General features: G+C 41.8%; 1 protein-coding gene across 1 annotated transcript in view; it reads right to left on the reverse strand.

The window, feature by feature from the left end:
* Positions 1-2,379: 2,379 nt before the first annotated feature.
* The window catches only part of LOC139756038 (aspartate dehydrogenase domain-containing protein-like), a 45,933-nt gene continuing 26,914 nt past the window's right edge, over positions 2,380-21,398 (reverse strand). Inside the window, exons 5-6 of the mRNA XM_071674992.1 lie at positions 11,665-11,894; positions 2,380-3,324 (exon numbers count right to left, since the gene is read on the reverse strand). Of these exons, the coding sequence (XP_071531093.1) occupies positions 3,135-3,324; positions 11,665-11,894 (420 nt within the window). The 3' untranslated portion in view covers positions 2,380-3,134. The remainder of the gene's footprint in view (positions 3,325-11,664; positions 11,895-21,398) is intronic.

The raw sequence follows: 21,398 nt of genomic DNA on the forward strand, positions 1-21,398 counted from the left end.
CTGAAGTTCCCATTTGCTCCCTTGTCTTACGCACTTTATTTACCTCCTTCCAGAATACTTCCCACGTTTTCCCTGCGTGTCGTAGAAGGCGACTAAAAGGGGAGGGAGCGGGGGGCTGGAAATCCTCCCCTCTCTTTTTTTTTAAATTTTCCAAAAGAAGGAACAGAGGGGGCCAGGTGAGGATATTCCAAAAAAGGCCCAGTCCTCTGTTCCTAATGCTACCTCGCTACCGCGGGAAATGGCGAATAGTTTAAAAAAAAAAAAAAAAAAAATATATATATATATATATATATATATATATATATATATATATATATATATGTAATTTGAACACTCACCTTTAGACCCTTTACCTTTGTACAATGGCACTATGCAAGCATTCTGCCAATCCTCAAGCGCTTCATAATGCATACATACACTGAATATCCTCACCAACCAATCAACTATACCACCACCCCCTTTTTAATAAATTCCACTGCAACACCATCCAAACCCACCACCTTGCCAGCCTTCATATTCCGTAAGCTTTCACTACCTCTTCTCTGTTTACCAAACCACTCTCCCTGACCCTCTCACTTTGCACACCACCCCAACCAAAACATCCTACATCTGCCACTCTATCATCAAACACATTCCACAAACCTTCATAATACTCCATATCCTTCTAACCAAATGTCCCAGTATATATTTCTGATAAAATCTCTAGTGGGTCAGTCAGTGGCACTTCCACAGACTTACAGCTATGCTTGCACTGTATATTCCTGCTTATACAGCCCACTTCACAGATGTTCTCATTTGTTCTCTTGTCTTATGCACTTTATTTACCTTCTTCCAAAACATCTTTTTATTCTCCCTAAAATTTGATGATACTGTCTCACCCCAACTCTCATTTGACCTCTTTTTCACTTCTTTCACCTTTCTCTTGACCTACTGCCGCATTCTTTTAGAATGTACCAGTCATTTGCACAACTTCACTGCAAAAATTGTCCAAATGCCTCTCTCTTCTGTTTCACTAACAATCTTTTTTCTTCATCCCATCACTTACTACCCTCTCTCATCTGCCCACCTCCCACCTTTCTCATGCCACAACATTTAAGTTTCAAAAGTAATATATAAATACTGAGTGTAAACATATTTTTGAAAGATGCAAAGAAAGAGCAGCTAGAGATCATAGAAAGATATGAAGCAAGACACTTGATAAAAAAAACCATGTTTAGAAGTACTAAAATGAAACCATAGAAAGACTTGGAGGTGGTCTAAGAGTCTTTTTGAATGAGTAGAAGTTTGCTGTGAAGTATGCAGGGAGTTTACACAAAGTATTAATTGTTTCAACTTAATTGTGGATGTAGCACCTTACTTTCCTACAGTACAGATACATAAAAATTACTGCAATAGAGATGAGTGATATGTATAGAATGACAGGAAATAAGTGAATAACTAGAGTTAGGATGATGTCAGAAACATAAGTACACTAGTTTGAGAAAATCGTAAAAAAGATACAAGATACAAGATGTACACCAAGAAAAAGATTAACTGGTTTTGTAGGTACAATGTTAAGGATTAGGGATATTTCAAGTGTTGATTTCAAGAAAATAGTCACTGATATGTAATGGCAGCACTTTATTTGTTGGGGCAGAAGGATGTATGATGTACATATCACCCAGTGAGTGAACATAGTCTGCAGAGTAAATGATTATGAAGTTCTCCGGTTGTGAAGATTTCAGTGTGTCTCTTTCAACATGAACTGAGGAATATTTGAATAATGCTTGGAAAACTATGCCCCTGATTGATCCCAAGTGAAAAAAGAATAAGAAGCCAAAAGTTCTTTTGAAATTAGGGTCTTTGGTACTTTTTTTAAGTGACCAACATGGTATGAGCAGATAACTTGCCTCATCTGAGGCCATCTCAGATGAAAGAGAAGGGTTAAAGGGATAGAACAAAGAAATTTATCAGGGTTCTGCAAGTGTTTTTAGACCTGACTCTTAAAGGAAGAAAGGTTATATGAGGAGGGAAAGACAACAGGAGGAAGAGAATTCCATAGCTTAGCCATTCAAGTGGCCAATTTCCACACAGAAACTGTGGGAAGTAGCTGTCAAATGGATGCCACAGGTCCAAACCCAGAGAGTGATGACACACAGACATTTCATGAGAACAATACCTACAACAATGCCTATAGAAAAGAGAGAAAGTGGCAATGGAAGCAATGGTTAAAGAGAGTTGACGAGGAGAATTAATGATATGGAAGGCTTTTGTTTCAGCTCTATAATTAACAGAAAAGTGGAGGATAAGCCACCCCAGATTTATGAGCTTCCTGTATCTAATTCATTACTCCTTCATGCATGTAACCTCGAAATTGTGATATGAAAATGACATCACATATTTATTTTCATATGTTGTCAATTTTATTCTTCAGTGGTTCCAATGTTTTCACATAGATATTTATACCCAGGTTTGAAACATTAACAAGAAGTTAACAAAATGCACTGAAAATCTATACAGAAGAGTGTGCATATATACGTCATGAAATGCTCAATGTGATTAAACTGAAGTGCCACATGGCAGATGCTGGCAAAGCTCAAGCGGATGATTATTTGGATGTGCCATTAACTAAATTTCCCAGTACGTATTTCTGATAAAATCTCTTGAGGATCAGTCAGTGGCACTTCCACAGACATACATGTATGCTTGCAAAGTATATTCCCGCTAATACACATGCACACATGTGTTCTTCATATGATCCCACACACTTGTATGTGCAAGTTTCATATATTTGCAGATTTAGACAAGAAATAATATCCTTGAAAAAAAAACTCACAAAGGACTTTACTAGGGCTTAAGGCTCCACCTAAATGAAAATAGCCAATCTCCCCCCTAAAAAGGGGGTGCATTCCTACCTCCTTTCCTTTTACTTAGCTGGATAAGAAAATTCCTCAACCAAACATTTCTTCACAGATCCTGGACATAATAGTTCCTGCATGAATCTCACATTTCAAATGTGGGAAACTGTAAGGTAAATACAAACACAAAAGAAAAAGAATTTTTACATAAACATTATATTGCTGATTATATCAAATTCATGAATCAGAGCAATTTATGTATAGCACTGTGTACACTGCACATGCTTTTGAAGGACACTAACATAAATGCACTCCTGATCCACGACCTCCAGCTCGAACCACAGAAGAGAGGAATGAGGCATATGTAGCTGAACCTGTCACAGCTCCTGGATTGGCAGGGTTATTACGGAGAGTTTTCACACTAAAATGTTTTCCAGCAATCTCTGGGCCTGTCACCTCAATCTCCACTCTGTGCCAATCTGTCAACCTTTAAGGATAAACAAAGAATTATTATCAATAATTTTCCTTCATGCTATGAACACAGTCATCAATGCTTATTTAGGCATCTTCTCCAAAAGAAGGAACAGAGAAGGGGGCCAGGTGAGGATATTCCCTCAAAGGCCCAGTTCTCTGTTCTTAACGCTACCTCGCTAACGCGGGAAATGGCGAATAGTTTGAAAGAAAAAGAAAGAAAGAAAAATATGTATATGTACATGTGTCCATATATATATATATATGTTTATTTATTTCTTATATTTTGTCGCGTTAGTAAGGTAGCGCAAGGAAACAGACAAAAGAATGGCCCAACCCACCCACACACACATGTATATACATACACGTCCACACACGCACACATACATACCTATACATTTCAACGTAAACATATACATTTTTTTATTTTTTTTATTTTGCTTTGTCGCTGTCTCCTGTGTTTGCGAGGTTGCGCAAGGAAACAGACGAAAGAAATGGCCCAACCCACCCCCATGCGCAATGTATACACACACACGTCCACACACGCAAATATACATACCTATACATCTCAATGTACACATATATATACATACACAGACACATACATATATACCCATGCACACAATTCACACTGTCTGCCCCCATTCACTCCCATCGCCACCTCGCTACACATGGAATACCTTCCCCCTCCCCCCTCATGTGTGCGAGGTAGCACTAGGAAAAGACAACAAAGGCCCCATTCGTTCACACTCCGTCTCTAGCTGCCACTCAATAATGCCCGAAACCACAGCTCCCTTTCCACATCCAGGCCCCACGCAACTTTCCATGGTTTACCCCAGACGCTTCACATGCCCTGATTCAATCCACTGACAGCACGTCAACCCCGGTATACCACATCGATCCAATTCACTCTATTCCTTGCCCTCCTATCATCCTCCTGCATGTTCAGGCCCCGATCACACAAAATCTTTTTCACTCCATCTTTCCACCTCCAATTTGGTCTCCCACTTCTCCTCGTTCCCTCCACCTCCAACACATATATCCTCTTGGTCAATCTTTCCTCACTCATTCTCTCCATGTGCCCAAACCATTTCAAAACACCCTCTTCTGCTCTCTCAACCACGCTCTTTTTATTTCCACACATCTCTCTTACCCTTACATTACTTACTCGATCAAACCACCTCACACCACACATTGTCCTCAAACATCTCATTTCCAGTACATCCACCCTCCTGCGCACAACTCTATCCATAGCCCACGCCTCGCAGCCAGACAACATTGTTGGAACCACTATTCCTTCAAACATACCCATTTTTGCTTTCCGAGATAATGTTCTCGACTTCCACACATTCTTCAAGGCTCCCAGGATTTTTGCCCCCTCCCCCACCCTATGATTCACTTCTGCTTCCATGGTTCCATCCGCTGCTAGATTCTCTCCCAGATATCTAAAACACTTTACTTCCTCCAGTTTTTCTCCATTCAAACTTACCTCCCAATTGACTTGACCCTCAACCCGACTGTACCTAATAACCTTGCCCTTTTTCACATTTACTATTAACTTTCTTCTTTCACACACTTTACCAAACTCAGTCACCAGCTTCTGCAGTTTCTCACATGAATCATCCACCAGCGCTGTATCATCAGCGAACAACAACTGACTCAATTCCCAAGCTCTCTCATCCACAACAGACTTCATACTTGCCCCTCTTTCCAAAACTCTTGCATTTACCTCCCTAACAACCCCATCCATAAACAAATTAAACAACCATGGAGACATCACACACTCCTGCCGCAAACCTACATTCACTGAGAACCAATCACTTTCCTCTCTTCCTACACGTACACATGCCTTACATCCTCGATAAAAACTTTTCACTGCTTCTAGCAACTTGCCTCCCACACCATATATTCTTAATACCTTCCACAGAGCATCTCTATCAACTCTATCATATGCCTTCTCCAGATCCATAAATGCTACATACAAATCCATTTGCTTTTCTAAGTATTTCTCACATACATTCTTCAAAGCAAACACCTGATCCACACATCCTCTACCACTTCTGAAACCACACTGCTCTTCCCCAATCTGATGCTCTGTACATGCCTTCACCCTCTCAATCAATACCCTCCCATATAATTTACCAGGAATACTCAACAAGCTTATACCTCTGTAATTTGAGCACTCACTCTTATCCCCTTTGCCTTTGTACAATGGCACTATGCACGCATTCCACCAATCCTCAGGCACCTCACCATGAGTCATACCTACATTGAATAACCTTACCAACCAGTCAATAATACAGTCATCCCCTTTTTTGATAAATTCCACTGCAATACCATCCAAACCTGCTGCCTTGCCGGCTTTCATCTTCCGCAAAGCTTTTACTACCTCTTCTCTGTTTACCAAATCATTTTCCCTAACCCTCTCACTTTGCACACCACCTCGACCAAAACACCCTATATCTGCCACTCTATCATCAAACACATTCAACAAACCTTCAAAATACTCACTCCATCTCCTTCTCACATCACCACTACTTGTTATCACCTCCCCATTTGCGCCCTTCACTGAAGTTCCCATTTGCTCCCTTGTCTTACGTACTTTATTTACCTCCTTCCAGAACATCTTTTTATTCTCCCTAAAATTTAATGATACTCTCTCACCCCAACTCTCATTTGCCCTCTTTTTCACCTCTTGCACCTTTCTCTTGACCTCCTGTCTCTTTCTTTTATACATCTCCCACTCAATTGCATTTTTTCCTTGCAAAAATCGTCCAAATGCCTCTCTCTTCTCTTTCACTAATAATCTTACTTCTTCATCCCACCACTCACTACCCTTTCTAATCAACCCACCTCCCACTCTTCTCATGTCACAAGCATCTTTTGCGCAATCCATCACTGATTCCCTAAATACATCCCATTCCTCCCCCACTCCCCTTACTTCCATTGTTCTCACCTTTTTCCATTCTGTACTCAGTCTCTCCTGGTACTTCCTCACACAAGTCTCCTTCCCAAGCTCACTTACTCTCACCACCCTCTTCACCCCAACATTCACTCTTCTTTTCTGAAAACCCATACAAATCTTCATCTTAGCCTCCACAAGATAATGATCAGACATCCCTCCAGTTGCACCTCTCAGCACATTAACATCCAAAAGTCTCTCTTTCGCGCGCCTGTCAATTAACACGTAATCCAATAACGCTCTCTGGCCATCTCTCCTACTTACATACGTATACTTATGTATATCTCGCTTTTTAAACCAGGTATTCCCAATTACCAGTCCTTTTTCAGCACATAAATCTACAAGCTCTTCACCATTTCCATTTACAACACTGAACACCCCATGTATACCAATTATTCCCTCAACTGCCACATTTCTCACCTTTGCATACAAATCACCCATCACTATAACCTGGTCTCGTGCATCAAAACCACTAACACACTCATTCAGCTGCTCCCAAAACACTTCCTCTCATGATCTTTCTTCTCATGCCCAGGTGCATATGCACCAATAATTACCCATCTCTCTCCATCAACTTTCAGTTTTACCCATATTAATCGAGAATTTACCTTCTTACATTCTATCACATACTCCCACAACTCCTGTTTCAGGAGTACTGCTACTCCTTCCCTTGCTCTCGTCCTCTCACTAACCCCTGACTTTACTCCTAAGACATTCCCAAACCACTCTTCCCCTTTATCCTTGAGCTTCATTTCACTCAGAGCCAAAACCTCCAGGTTCCTTTCCTCAAACATACTACCTATCTCTCCTTTTTTCACATCTTGGTTACATCCACACACATTTAGACACCCCAGTCTGAGCCTTCGAGGAGGATGAGCACTCCCCGTGTGACTCCTTCTTCTGTTTCCCATTTTAGAAAGTTAAAAAATACGAGGGGAGGATTTCCGGCCCCCCGCTCCCGTCCCCTCTAGTCGCCTTCTATGACACGTGAGGAATGCGTGGGAATGTTGGGGTGGAGAGGGTGGTGAGAGTAAGTGAGCTTGGGAAGGAGACTTGTGTGAGGAAGTACTAGGAGAGACTGAGTACAGAATGGAAAAAGGTGAGAACAATGGAAGTAAGGGGAGTGGGGGAGGAATGGGATGTATTTAGGGAATCAGTGATGGATTGCGCAAAAGATGCTTGTGGCATGAGAAGAGTGGGAGGTGGGTTGATTAGAAAGGGTAGTGAGAGGTGGGATGAAGAAGTAAGATTATTAGTGAAAGAGAAGAGAGAGGCATTTGGACGATTTTTGCAAGGAAAAAATGCAATTGAGTGGGAGATGTATAAAAGAAAGAGACAGGAGGTCAAGAGAAAGGTGCAAGAGGAGAAAAAGAGGGCAAATGAGAGTTGGGGTGAGAGAGTATCATTAAATTTTAGGGAGAATAAAAAGATGTTCTGGAAGGAGGTAAATAAAGTGCGTGAGACAAGGGAGCAAATGGGAACTTCAGTGAAGGGCGCAAATGGGGAGATGATAACAAGTAGTGGTGATGTGAGAAGGAGATGGAGTGAGTATTTTGAAGGTTTGTTGAATGTGTTTGATGATAGAGTGGCAGATATAGGGTGTTTTGGTCGAGGTGGTGTGCAAAGTGAGAGGGTTAGGGAAAATGATTTGGTAAACAGAGAAGAGGTAGTAAAAGCTTTGCGGATGATGAAAGCCGGCAAGGCAGCAGGTTTGGATGGTATTGCAGTGGAATTTATTAAAAAAGGGGGTGACTGTATTACTGACTGGTTGGTAAGGTTATTTAATGTATGTATGACTCATGGTGAGGTGCCTGAGGATTGGCGGAATGCTTGCATAGTGCCATTGTACAAAGACAAAGGGGATAAGAGTGAGTGCTCAAATTACAGAGGTATAAGTTTGTTGAGTATTCCTGGTAAATTATATGGGAGGGTATTGATTGAGAGGGTGAAAGCATGTACAGAGCATCAGATTGGGAAGAGCAGTGTGGTTTCAGAAGTGGTAGAGGATGTGTGGATCAGGTGTTTGCTTTGAAGAATGTATGTGAGAAATACTTAGAAAAGCAAATGGATTTGTATGTAGCATTTATGGATCTGGAGAAGGCATATGATAGAGATGCTCTGTGGAAGGTATTAAGAATATATGGTGTGGGAGGCAAGTTGTTAGAAGCAGTGAAAAGTTTTTATCGAGGATGTAAGGCATGTGTATGTGTAGGAAGAGAGGAAAGTGATTGGTTCTCAGTGAATGTAGGTTTGTGGCAGGGGTGTGTGATGTCTCCATGGTTGTTTAATTTGTTTATGGATGGGGTTGTTAGGGAGGTAAATGCAAGAGTTTTGGAAAGAGGGGCAAGTATGAAGTCTGTTGGGGATGAGAGAGCTTGGGAAGTGAGTCAGTTGTTCGCTGATGATACGGCACTGGTGGCTGATTCATGTGAGAAACTGCAGAAGCTGGTGACTGAGTTTGGTAAAGTGTGTGAAGGAAGAAAGTTAAGAGTAAATGTGAATAAGAGCAAGGTTATTAGGTACAGTAGGGTTGAGGGTCAAGTCAATTGGGAGGTAAGTTTGAATGGAGCAAAACTGGAGGAAGTAAAGTGTTTTAGATATCTGGGAGTGGATCTGTCAGCGGATGGAACCATGGAAGCGGAAGTGGATCATAGGGTGGGGGAGGGGGCGAAAATCCTGAGAGCCTTGAAGAATGTGTGGAAGTCGAGAACATTATCTTGGAAAGCAAAAATGGGTATGTTTGAAGGAATAGTGGTTCCAACAATGTTGTATGGTTGCGAGGCGTGGGCTATGGATAGAGTTGTGCGCAGGAGGATGGATGTGCTGGAAATGAGATGTTTGAGGACAATGTGTGGTGTGAGGTGGTTTGATCGAGTAAGTAACATAAGGGTAAGAGATATGTGTGGAAATAAAAAGAGCGTGGTTGAGAGAGCAGAAGAGGGTGTTTTGAAATGGTTTGGGCACATGGAGAGAATGAGTGAGGAAAGATTGACCAAGAGGATATATGTGTTGGAGGTGGAGGGAACGAGAAGTGGGAGACCAAATTGGAGGTGGAAAGATGGAGTGAAAAAGATTTTGTGTGATCGGGGCCTGAACATGCAGGAGGGCGAAAGGAGGGCAAGGAATAGAGTGAATTGGATCGATGTGGTATACCGGGGTTGACGTGCTGTCAGTGGATTGAATCAGGGCATGTGAAGCGTCTGGGGTAAACCATGGAAAGCTGTGTAGGTATGTATATTTGCGTGTGTGGACGTGTATGTATATACATGTGTATGGGGGTGGGTTGGGCCATTTCTTTTGTCTGTTTCCTTGCGCTACCTCGCAAACGTGGGAGACAGCGACAAAGCAAAAAAAAAAATATATATATATATAACTGGATGTTTTGGCTCTGAGTGAAATGAAGCTCTAGGGTAAAGGGGAAGGGTGGTTTGGGAATGTTTTGGGAGTAAAGTCAGGGGTTGGTGAGAGGACAAGAGCAATGGAAGGAGTAGCACTACTCCTGAAACAGGAGTTGTGGAAGTATGTGATAGAGTGTAAGAAAGTAAACTCTAGATTGATATTGGTAAAACTGAAAGTGGATGGAAAGAGATGGGTGATTATTAGGGCCTATGCACCTGGGCATGAGAAGGAAGATCATGAGAGGCAAGTGTTTTGGGAGCAGCTGAGTGAGTGTGTCAGCAGTTTTGATGTACAAGACTGGTTTATAGTGATGGGTGATTTGAATGCAAAGGTGAATAATGTGGCAATTGAAGGAATAATTGGTGTACATGGGGTGTTTAGTGTTGTAAATGGAAATGGTGAAGAGCCTGTGGATTTCTGTGCTGAAAAAGGACTGGTGATTGGGAATACCTGGTTTAAGAAAAAGAGATATACATAAGTATATGCATGTAAGTAGGAGAGATGGCCAAAGAGCATTATTGGATTACATGTTAATTGATAGGCGCGTGAAGGAGAGACTTATGGATGTTATTGTGCTGAGAGGTGCAATGGAGGGATGTCTGATCATTATCTTGGCGAAGGTGAAGATTTGTAGAGGTTTTCAGAAAAGAAGAGAAAATATTGGGGTGAGAGTAAGTGAGCTTGGGAAGGAGACTTGTGTGGGGAAGTACCAGGAGAGACTGATGCAGAAAGGAAAAAGATGAGAGCAAAGGACGTATGGGGAATGGGGGAGGAATGGGATGTATTTAGGGAAGCAATGATGGCTTGCGTAAAAGATGTTTGTGGCATGAGAAGCGAGGGAGGTGGGCAGATTAGAAAGGGTAGTTAGTGGTGGGATGAAGAAGTAAGGTTATTAGTGTAAGAGAAGAGAGAGGCATTTGGACAATTTTTGCAGGGAAATAGTGCAAATGACTGGAAGATATATAAAAGAAAACCTCTTCTCTCTACGGCAATATCCCATGTATGATTTTTCCAGTTTTCAACCTTTCCGACTTTTTCCTCCCTTTTCAAAAACCTTGTTCTCTTACCCTTCATGACTGCCTTAAGTTGGCACCTGCAATCTGCAAAATGTGTAAGGTTTATAGTTACTTATGGGAGGTGGGTTGGGTGGAGTTTGCTGGTGGTAGCTGCTGATTGACAAAATGCAGACCCTATTCAGAGGAGCATTAGCTATGAAAACCCTCAAGTTAACCACAAATGGTGAGCATAGGCCACTCTCTGCTTCCCAGATATGAGGCTAAATATAGCCTGAGTGGATATATTTCCAAGAAATGTATCTTGATGCACATCAGACACTGTCTTAGATGAAAAAGTAGTTTTTTTTTTAAGATGAATTCCAGAAAAAAATTCCAAGAAAGAAAAATTTTGTCATCGTACAAATGTACCATTACCACAAAAGTGGGTGATAAGACCTGGCATACATAGGTAATGCAAGGTTTTTGGTGACTAATTTCATGATTTCTTCTTGAAGCCCTCCATTATTTTGCAGGCCAATATTCTAGGATGTCAGTGTATTCCATATGCACAAACAGATTTTTACAATAATTATTGAATTATACGGTCTGAATTCTAGGGTAACAGGTAAATAAGGATTAATGAAGACTATACTAATGAGGGCTAACTGTAATTTAATACAGAAGCTCCTCAATTTACCCATGGTAAGTTAAAAATATCATGTCCACAATGCATTTAATACTGTACACTTAACCTACCAAACATCATAGCTTGGCCTAGCCTCCCTTAGATGTTCTCGGAACATTTACATCAGCCTACATCTAGACAAAATCATCTAACACAAAGCCTATTTTATAATAAAGTGTTGAATATCGTACCATCGTAAAGATGAAAAATCTTAAGTCGAACAACTGTATGTCAGGGAGCCCCTGTATATGGATATAATGACAGAAAAGTAATGTGAGATGGAAAAGAAGAAACAAACTGTAGATTGAGACTTACTGTGGGTCTGCAATCAGGCTGCCTTGAACACCATCAAAGCCAAGGTTGTGTGCAGCCATTGCAGCTGCAGCCATGGTGTTGACATTGTTAGGTGCAAGGGGACAAAGACCCCGTACTGACCCATCATAAAGTATGACTGCTTCACCCCCACATGCCTGGTCATTCTTAGCTTTTAGGTTTCCTTCTAGTTTAAAGCAACTTGGGTGCTTTGTCATTATGACTTTCAGAGCCTGAAAGAGTAAAACGTTTTTCCTTTTAAATATTAATCCCTTGAGTTCAACGGTCCTATCCTTGAGTATGATGGTGTGATCTTTGGCCATTATAAGGCAGTCAAAGGCCAGACCATTTTACCCAAGGGTCATACCAATGTACTCAAGAGATTAACAATCTGGTCTGTCTTTCACTTAATTCTTTCTTCCACAAATGTAAAAGGTGAATGACATCTAACAACCTTTAGAAATTATATTTTATGTTCCAGCATGCTTTAACCATACTTCCACCTCTTAAAAAATTTAGATTTCTTCATTTTTCATCTTAATATAGCAACCTTATTTAATACCTAATATAATGTTAATCAGTATGCACATTTGGTCTTATCACCTTATTTCTGTATGTTTCTATAAATGATAGTTAATCAGATGTGAAATCTTTCAGAATAACCAAACATCAGGAATTAGCTTTATAGGCTTTTATGTTAATGTTTATATACAATGTGTTTGATGTATGACAATCAAAAAACACATACACACTAAAATAACCTGACAAGCACTAAACAACCAGTCTCCCAACTCAGTCTTAAATTCTTCTCCACCAGACATATACCCACCAGAAACCACACTCCCCAGACAAATGAAAGTCATGTTCTCCCACTTTCGTTCTGCATATCACCTATCTTTATAATACTAGAAACACCATTTCAACACATCCCAAAACAATTCAAGCCCATGATGCAACTATCATAAAGAAGACACCATGCACTTACTACTCAGTTGCCCTGCACATAAATGCAAGCATAACATCATAACACTGTAAGATCTACAGTCTTGACCATTGCAGAATCCTCAGAACCTCAAAAGCATAGCAGGTACTCCTAGGGCAAGATGTATATTTTTTATTATTATTATTATACTTTGTCGCTGTCTCCCGCGTTTGCGAGGTAGCGCAAGGAAACAGACGAAAGAAATGGCCCAACCCCCCCCCCATACACATGTATATACATACGTCCACACACTCAAATATACATACCTACACAGCTTTCCATGGTTTACCCCAGACGCTTCACATGCCTTGATTCAATCCACTGACAGCACGTCAACCCCGGTATACCACATCGCTCCAATTCACTCTATTCCTTGCCCTCCTTTCACCCTCCTGCATGTTCAGGCCCCGATCACACAAAATCTTTTTCACTCCATCTTTCCACCTCCAATTTGGTCTCCCTCTTCTCGTTCCCTCCACCTCCGACACATATATCCTCTTGGTCAATCTTTCCTCACTCATTCTCTCCATGTGCCCAAACCACTTCAAAACATCCTCTTCTGCTCTCTCAACCACACTCTTTTTATTTCCACACATCTCTCTTACCCTTACGTTACTCACTCGATCAAACTACCTCACACCACACATTGTCCTCAAACATCTCATTTCCAGCACATCCATCCTCCTGCGCACAACTCTATCCATAGCCCACGCCTCGCAACCATACAACATTGTTGGAACCACTATTCCTTCAAACATACCCATTTTTGCTTTCCGAGATAATGTTCTCGACTTCCACACATTCTTCAAGGCCCCCAGAATTTTCGCCCCCTCCCCCACCCTATGATCCACTTCCGCTTCCATGGTTCCATCTGCTGCCAGATCCACTCCCAGATATCTAAAACACTTCACTTCCTCCAATTTTTCTCCATTCAAACTCACCTCCCAATTGACTTGAACCTCAACCCTACTGTACCTAATAACCTTGCTCTTATTCACATTTACTCTTAACTTTCTTCTTCCACACACTTTACCAAACTCAGTCACCAGCTTCTGCAGTTTCTCACATGAATCAGCCACCAGCGCTGCATCATCAGCGAACAACAACTGACTCACTTCCCAAGCTCTCTCATCCCCAACAGACTTCATACTTGCCCCTCTTTCCAAAACTCTTGCATTTACCTCCCTAAGAACCCCATCCATAAACAAATTAAACAACCATGGAGACATCACACACCCCTGCCGCAAACCTACATTCACTGAGAACCAATCACTTTCCTCTCTTCCTACACGTACACATGCCTTACATCCTCGATAAAAACTTTTCACTGCTTCTAACAACTTGCCTCCCACACCATATATTCTTAATACCTTCCACAAAGCATCTCTATCAACTCTATCATATGCCTTCTCCAGATCCATAAATGCTACATACAAATCCATTTGCTTTTCTAAGTATTTCTCACATACATTCTTCAAAGCAAACACCTGATCCACACATCCTCTACCACTTCTGAAACCACACTGCTCTTCCCCAATCTGATGCTCTGTACATGCCTTCACCCTCTCAATCAATACCCTCCCATATAATTTACCAGGAATACTCAACAAACTTATACCTCTGTAATTTGAGCACTCACTCTTATCCCCTTTGCCTTTGTACAATGGCACTATGCAAGCATTCCGCCAATCCTCAGGCACCTCACCATGAGTCATACATACATTAAATAACCTTACCAACCAGTCAACAATACAGTCACCCCCTTTTTTAATAAATTCCACTGCAATACCATCCAAACCTGCTGCCTTGCCGGCTTTCATCTTCCGCAAAGCTTTCACTACCTCTTCTCTGTTTACCAAATCATTTTCCCTAATATATATATATATATATATATATATATATATATATATATATATATATATATATATATATATTCTTTTTTTTTCTTTGTCGCTGTCTCCCGTGTTTGCGAGGTAGCGCAAGGAAACAGACGAAAGAAATGGCCCAACCCACCCCCATACACATGTATATACATACGTCCACACACGCAAATATACATACCTACACAGCTTTCCATGGTTTACCCCAGACGCTTCACATGCCTTGATTCAATCCACTGACAGCACGTCAACCCCGGTATACCACATCGCTCCAATTCACTCTATTCCTTGCCCTCCTTTCACCCTCCTGCATGTTCAGGCCCCGATCACACAAAATCTTTTTCACTCCATCTTTCCACCTCCAATTTGGTCTCCCTCTTCTCCTCGTTCCCTCCACCTCCGACACATATATCCTTTTGGTCAATCTTTCCTCACTCATTCTCTCCATGTGCCCAAACCATTTCAAAACACCCTCTTCTGCTCTCTCAACCACACTCTTTTTATTTCCACACATCTCTCTTACCCTTACGTTACTTACTCGATCAAACCACCTCACACCACACATTGTCCTCAAACATCTCATTTCCAGCACATCCATCCTCCTGCGCACAACTCTATCCATAGCCCACGCCTCGTAACCATACAACATTGTTGGGACCACTATTCCTTCAAACATACCCATTTTTGCTTTCCAAGATAATGTTCTCGACTTCCACACATTCTTCAAGGCTCCCAGGATTTTCGCCCCCTCCCTCACCCTATGATCCACTTCCGCTTCCATGGTTCCATCCGCTGCCAGATCCACTCCCAGATATCTAAAACACTTTACTTCCTCCAGTTTTTCTCCATTCAAACCTTACCTCCCAATTGACTTGACCCTCAACCCTACTGTACCTAATAACCTTGCTCTTATTCACATTTACTCTTAACTTTCTTCTTTCACACACTTTACCAAACTCAGTCACCAGCTTCTGCAGTTTCTCACATGAATCAGCCACCAGCGCTGTATCATCAGCGAACAACAACTGACTCACTTCCCAAGCTCTCTCATCCCCAACAGACTTCATACTTGCCCCTCTTTCCAAAACTCTTGCATTCACCTCCCTAACAACCCCATCCATAAACAAATTAAACAACCATGGAGACATCACACACCCCTGCCGCAAACCTACATTCACTGAGAACCAATCACTTTCCTCTCTTCCTACACGTACACATGCCTTACATCCTCGATAAAAACTTTTCACTGCTTCTAACAACTTGCCTCCCACACCATATATTCTTAATACCTTCCACAGAGCATCTCTATCAACTCTATCATATGCCTTCTCCAGATCCATAAAAGCTACATACAAATCCATTTGCTTTTCTAAGTATTTCTCACATACATTCTTCAAAGCAAACACCTGATCCACACATCCTCTACCACTTCTGAAACCTCACTGCTCTTCCCCAATCTGATGCTCTGTACATGCCTTCAACCTCTCAATCAATGGGGTGTTCAGTGTTGTAAATGGAAATGGTGAAGAGCTTGTAGATTTATGTACTGAAAAAGGACTGGTGATTGGGAATACCTGGTTTAAAAAGCGAGATATTCATAAGTATACGTATGTAAGTATGAGATGGCCAGAGAGCGTTCTTGGATTACATGTTAATTGACAGGCGCGCAAAAGAGAGACTTTTGGATGTTAATGTGCAGAGAGGTGCAACTGGAGGATGTCTGATCATTATCTTGTGGAGGCTAAGGTGAAGATTTGTATGGGTTTTCAGAAAAGAAGAGTAAATGTTGGGGTGAAGAGGGTGGTGAGAGTAAGTGAGCTTGGGAAGGAGACTTGTGTGAGGAAGTACCAGGAGAGACTGAGTACAGAATGGAAAAAGGTGAGAACAATGGAAGTAAGGGGAGTGGGGGAGGAATGGGATGTATTTAGGGAATCAGTGATGGATTGCGCCAAAGATGCTTGTGGCATGAGAAGAGTGGGAGGTGGGTTGATTAGAAAGGGTAGTGAGTGGTGGGATGAAGAAGTAAGATTATTAGTGAAAGAGAAGAGAGAGGCATTTGGACGATTTTTGCAGGGAAAAAATGCAATTGAGTGGGAGATGTATAAAAGAAAGAGACAGGAGGTCAAGAGAAAGGTGCAAGAGGTGAAAAAGAGGGCAAATGAGAGTTGGGGTGAGAGAGTATCATTAAATTTTAGGGAGAATAAAAAGATGTTCTGGAAGGAGGTAAATAAAGTGCGTAAGACAAGGGAGCAAATGGGAACTTCAGTGAAGGGCGCAAATGGGAGGTGATAACAAGTAGTGGTGATGTGAGAAGGAGATGGAGTGAGTATTTTGAAGGTTTGTTGAATGTGTTTGATGATAGAGTGGCAGATATAGGGTGTTTTGGTCGAGGTGGTGTGCAAAGTGAGAGAGTTAGGGAAAATGATTTGGTAAACAGAGAAGAGGTAGTAAAAGCTTTACGGAAGATGAAAGCCGGCAAGGCAGCAGGTTTGGATGGTATTGCAGTGGAATTTATTAAAAAAGGGGGTGACTGTATTGTTGACTGGTTGGTAAGGTTATTTAATGTATGTATGACTCATGGTGAGGTGCCTGAGGATTGGCGGAATGCGTGCATAGTGCCATTGTACAAAGGCAAAGGGGATAAGAGTGAGTGCTCAAATTACAGAGGTATAAGTTTGTTGAGTAGTCCTGGTAAATTATATGGGAGGGTATTGATTGAGAAGGTGAAGGCATGTACAGAGCATCAAATTGGGGAAGAGCAGAGTGGTTTCAGAAGTGGTAGAGGATGTGTGGATCAGGTGTTTGCTTTGAAGAATGTATGTGAGAAATACTTAGAAAAGCAAATGGATTTGTATGTAGCTTTTATGGATCTGGAGAAGGCATATGATAGAGTTGATAGAGATGCTCTGTGGAAGGTATTAAGAATATATGGTGTGGGAGGCAAGTTGTTAGAAGCAGTGAAAAGTTTTTATCGTGGATGTAAGGCATGTGTATGTGTAGGAAGAGAGGAAAGTGATTGGTTCTCAGTGAATGTAGATTTGCGGCAGGGGTGTGTGATGTCTCCATGGTTGTTTAATTTGTTTATGGATGGGGTTGTCAGGGGGGTGAATGCAAGAGTTTTGGGTAGAGGGGCAAGTATGAAGTCGTTTGTGGATGAGAGAGCTTGGGAAGTGAGTCAGTTGTTGTTCGCTGATGATACAGCGCTGGTGGCTGATTCATGTGAGAAACTGCAGAAGCTGGTGACTGAGTTTGGTAAAGTGTGTGAAAGAAGAAAGTTAGAGTAAATGTGAATAAGAGCAAGGTTATTAGGTACAGTAGGGTTGAGGGTCAAGTCAATTGGGAGGTAAGTTTGAATGGAGAAAAACTGGAGGAAGTAAAGTGTTTTAGATATCTGGGAGTGGATCTGGCGGATGGAACCATGGAAGCGGAAGTGAATCATAGGGTGGGGGAGGGGGTGAAAATCCTGGGAGCCTTGAAGAATGTGTGGAAGTCGAGAATGTTATCTCAGAAAGCAAAAATGGGTATGTTTGAAGGAATAGTGGTTCCAACAATGTTGTATGGTTGGAAGGCGTGGGCTATGGATAGAGTTGTGCGCAGGAGGATGGATGTGCTGGAAATGAGATGTTTGAGGACAATGTGTGGTGTGAGGTGGTTTGATCAAGTAAGTAATAATAGGGTAAGAGAGATGCGTGGAAATAAAGAGAGCGTGGTTGAGAGAGCAGAAGAGGGTGTTTTGAAATGGTTTGGGCACATGGAGAGAATGAGTGAGGAAAGATTGACCAAGAGGATATATGTGTCGGAGGTGGAGGGAACGAGGAGAAGTGGGAGACCAAATTGGAGGTGGAAAGATGGAGTGAAAAAGATTTTGTGTGATCGGGGCCTGAACATGCAGGAGGGTGAAAGGAGGGCAAAGAATAGAGTGAATTGGAGTGATGTGGTATACCGGGGTTGACGTGCTGTCAGTGGATTGAATCAAGGCATGTGTATGGGGGTGGGTTGGGCCATTTCTTTCGTCTGTTTCCTTGTGCTACCTCGCAAAAGCGGGAGACAGCGACAAAGCAAAAAAAAAAAAAAAAAGAAAAAATATATACATATATATATATATATATATATATATATATATATATATATATATATATATATATATATATTTTTTCTGCTTTGTCGCTGTCTCCCGCGTTTGCGAGGTAGCGCAAGGAAACAGACGAAAGAAATGGCCCAACCCACCCCTATACACATGTATATACATATGTCCACACACGCAAATATACATACCTACACAGCTTTCCATGGTTTACCCCAGACGCCTCACATGCCTTGATTCAATCCACTGACAGCACGTCAACCCCGGTATACCACATCGCTCCAATTCACTCTATTCCTTGCCCTCTTTTCACCCTCCTGCATGTTCAGGCCCCGATCACACAAAATCTTTTTCACTCCATCTTTCCACCTCCAATTTGGTCTCCCTCTTCTCCTCGTTCCCTCCACCTCCGACACATATATCCTCTTGGTCAATCTTTCCTCACTCATTCTCTCCATGTGACCAAACCATTTCAAAACACCCTCTTCTGCTCTCTCAACCACGCTCTTTTTATTTCCACACATCTCTCTTACCTTTACGTTACTTACTCGATCAAACCACCTCACACCACACATTGTCCTCAAACATCTCATTTCCAGCACATCCATCCTCCTGCGCACAACTCTATCCAAAGTCCACGCCTTGCAACCATACAACATTGTTGGAACCACTATTCCTTCAAACATACCCATTTTTGCTTTCCGAGATAATGTTCTCGACTTCCACACATTCTTCAAGGCTCCCAGAATTTTCGCCCCCTCCCCCACCCTATGATCCACTTCCGCTTCCATGGTTCCATCCGCTGCCCGATCCACTCCCAGATATCTAAAACACTTCACTTCCTCCAGTTTTTCTCCATTCAAACTCACCTCCCAATTGAATTGAACCTCAACCGTACTGTACCTAATAACCTTGCTCTTATTCACATTTACTCTTAACTTTCTTCTTTCACACACTTTACCAAACTCAGTCACCAGCTTCTGCAGTTTCTCACATGAATCAGCCACCAGCGCTGTATCATCAGCGAACAACAACTGACTCACTTCCCAAGCTCTCTCATCCCCAACAGACTTCATACTTGCCCCTCTTTCCAAAACTCTTGCATTCACCTCCCTAACAACCCCATCCATAAACAAATTAAACAACCATGGAGACATCACACACCCCTGCCGCAAACCTACATTCACTGAGAACCAATCACTTTCCTCTCTTCTTACACGTACACATGCCTTACATCCTCGATAAAAACTTTTCACTGCTTCTAACAACTTGCCTCCCACACCACATATTCTTAATACCTTCCACAGAGCATCTCTATCAACTCTATCATATGCCTTCTCCAGATCCATAAATGCTACATACAAATCCATTTGCTTTTCTAAGTATTTCTGACATACATTCTTCAAAGCAAACACCTGATCCACACATCCTCTACCACTTCTGAAACCACACTGCTCTTCCCCAATTTGATGCTCTGTACATGCCTTCACCCTCTCAATCAATACCCTCCCATATAATTTGCCAGGAATACTCAACAAACTTATACCTCTGTAATTTGAGCACTCACTCTTATCCCCTTTGCCTTTGTACAATGGCACTATGCACGCATTCCGCCAATCCTCAGGCACCTCACCATGAGTCATACATACATTAAATAACCTTACCAACCAGTCAACAATACAGTCACCCCCTTTTTTAATAAATTCCACTGCAATACCATCCATATATATATTCATTTATTCATTATACTCAGGTGCTGTCTCCCGCGTTCGTGAGGTAGCACAAGGAAACAGATGAAAGAATAGCCCAACCCACCCACATACACATGCATATACATAAACACCCACACACACACATATACATACCTATACATTTCAACATATACATACATATACCCAGACATGTACATATATACATGTGTGCATATTCATACTTGCTGCCTTCATCCATTCCTGTCGCCTCCCCGCCACACATGCAATCCCCCCTCTCAACCACACTTTTTATGACCACACATTTCTCTTACCCTTTCATTAGTTACTTGATTAAGGTTCATTGCAATAGTAATCCTCCTCAGTAAGAGAGGAACGGCATGACTGGGGCAGGTGTGTACAGAGCAGCACACCTGCTGCACAGGACCTGACTATACCTATTTAATTTGTTTAAATATAGGGTAGTGATTGAGCTAATTGCAAGGGTCCTGGAGAGAAGGGTGAATATACAGTCTGTTGGGGGAGAAGGGGATCCTGGGAAATGAGTCAGTTGTAGCTTGTTGATGACTGCACTGATATCAGATCCAAGTGAGGAACTGCGGAAGTTGGTGTCTAAGTTTGGGGGAGTGTGCAAAGGAAGGGTGTTGAGAGTAAATTTGAATAAAAGCAAGGCTATTAAGTTCAGCAGGGCAGAGGGACAGGTTAGTTGAAGTGTGAATTTGAACGGAGAAAATTTGGAGGAAGTGAATTGTTTTAGATACCTTTGAGTGGACATGACAGCAAGTGGGACCATGAAAGTGGAAGTAAGTCATAGGGTGGGTGAGAGGGTAAAGGTTCTGAGAGCACTGATAAATGTGTAAGTCATAAGGTGGGTGAGAGGGCAAAGGTTCTGAGAAAAAGGGATTGTTACATGGGAGTGTGAAAATAAGATTTTTTGAAGGTATAGTGGTCAAGATGATGTGTGGATGCAAGCAAGGGCTATAGATGTGTGAAGGAGGGTAGAAGTGCTGTAAATTGAAAAGTATGAAACCAACTTTGGAGTTTGTCTAGGCCTTCCTTATAAGCTGGTGCAATTATCATTA

This window comes from Panulirus ornatus, chromosome 20 (assembly GCF_036320965.1).
Source record: "Panulirus ornatus isolate Po-2019 chromosome 20, ASM3632096v1, whole genome shotgun sequence".
Lineage (NCBI taxonomy): Eukaryota > Metazoa > Arthropoda > Malacostraca > Decapoda > Palinuridae > Panulirus > Panulirus ornatus.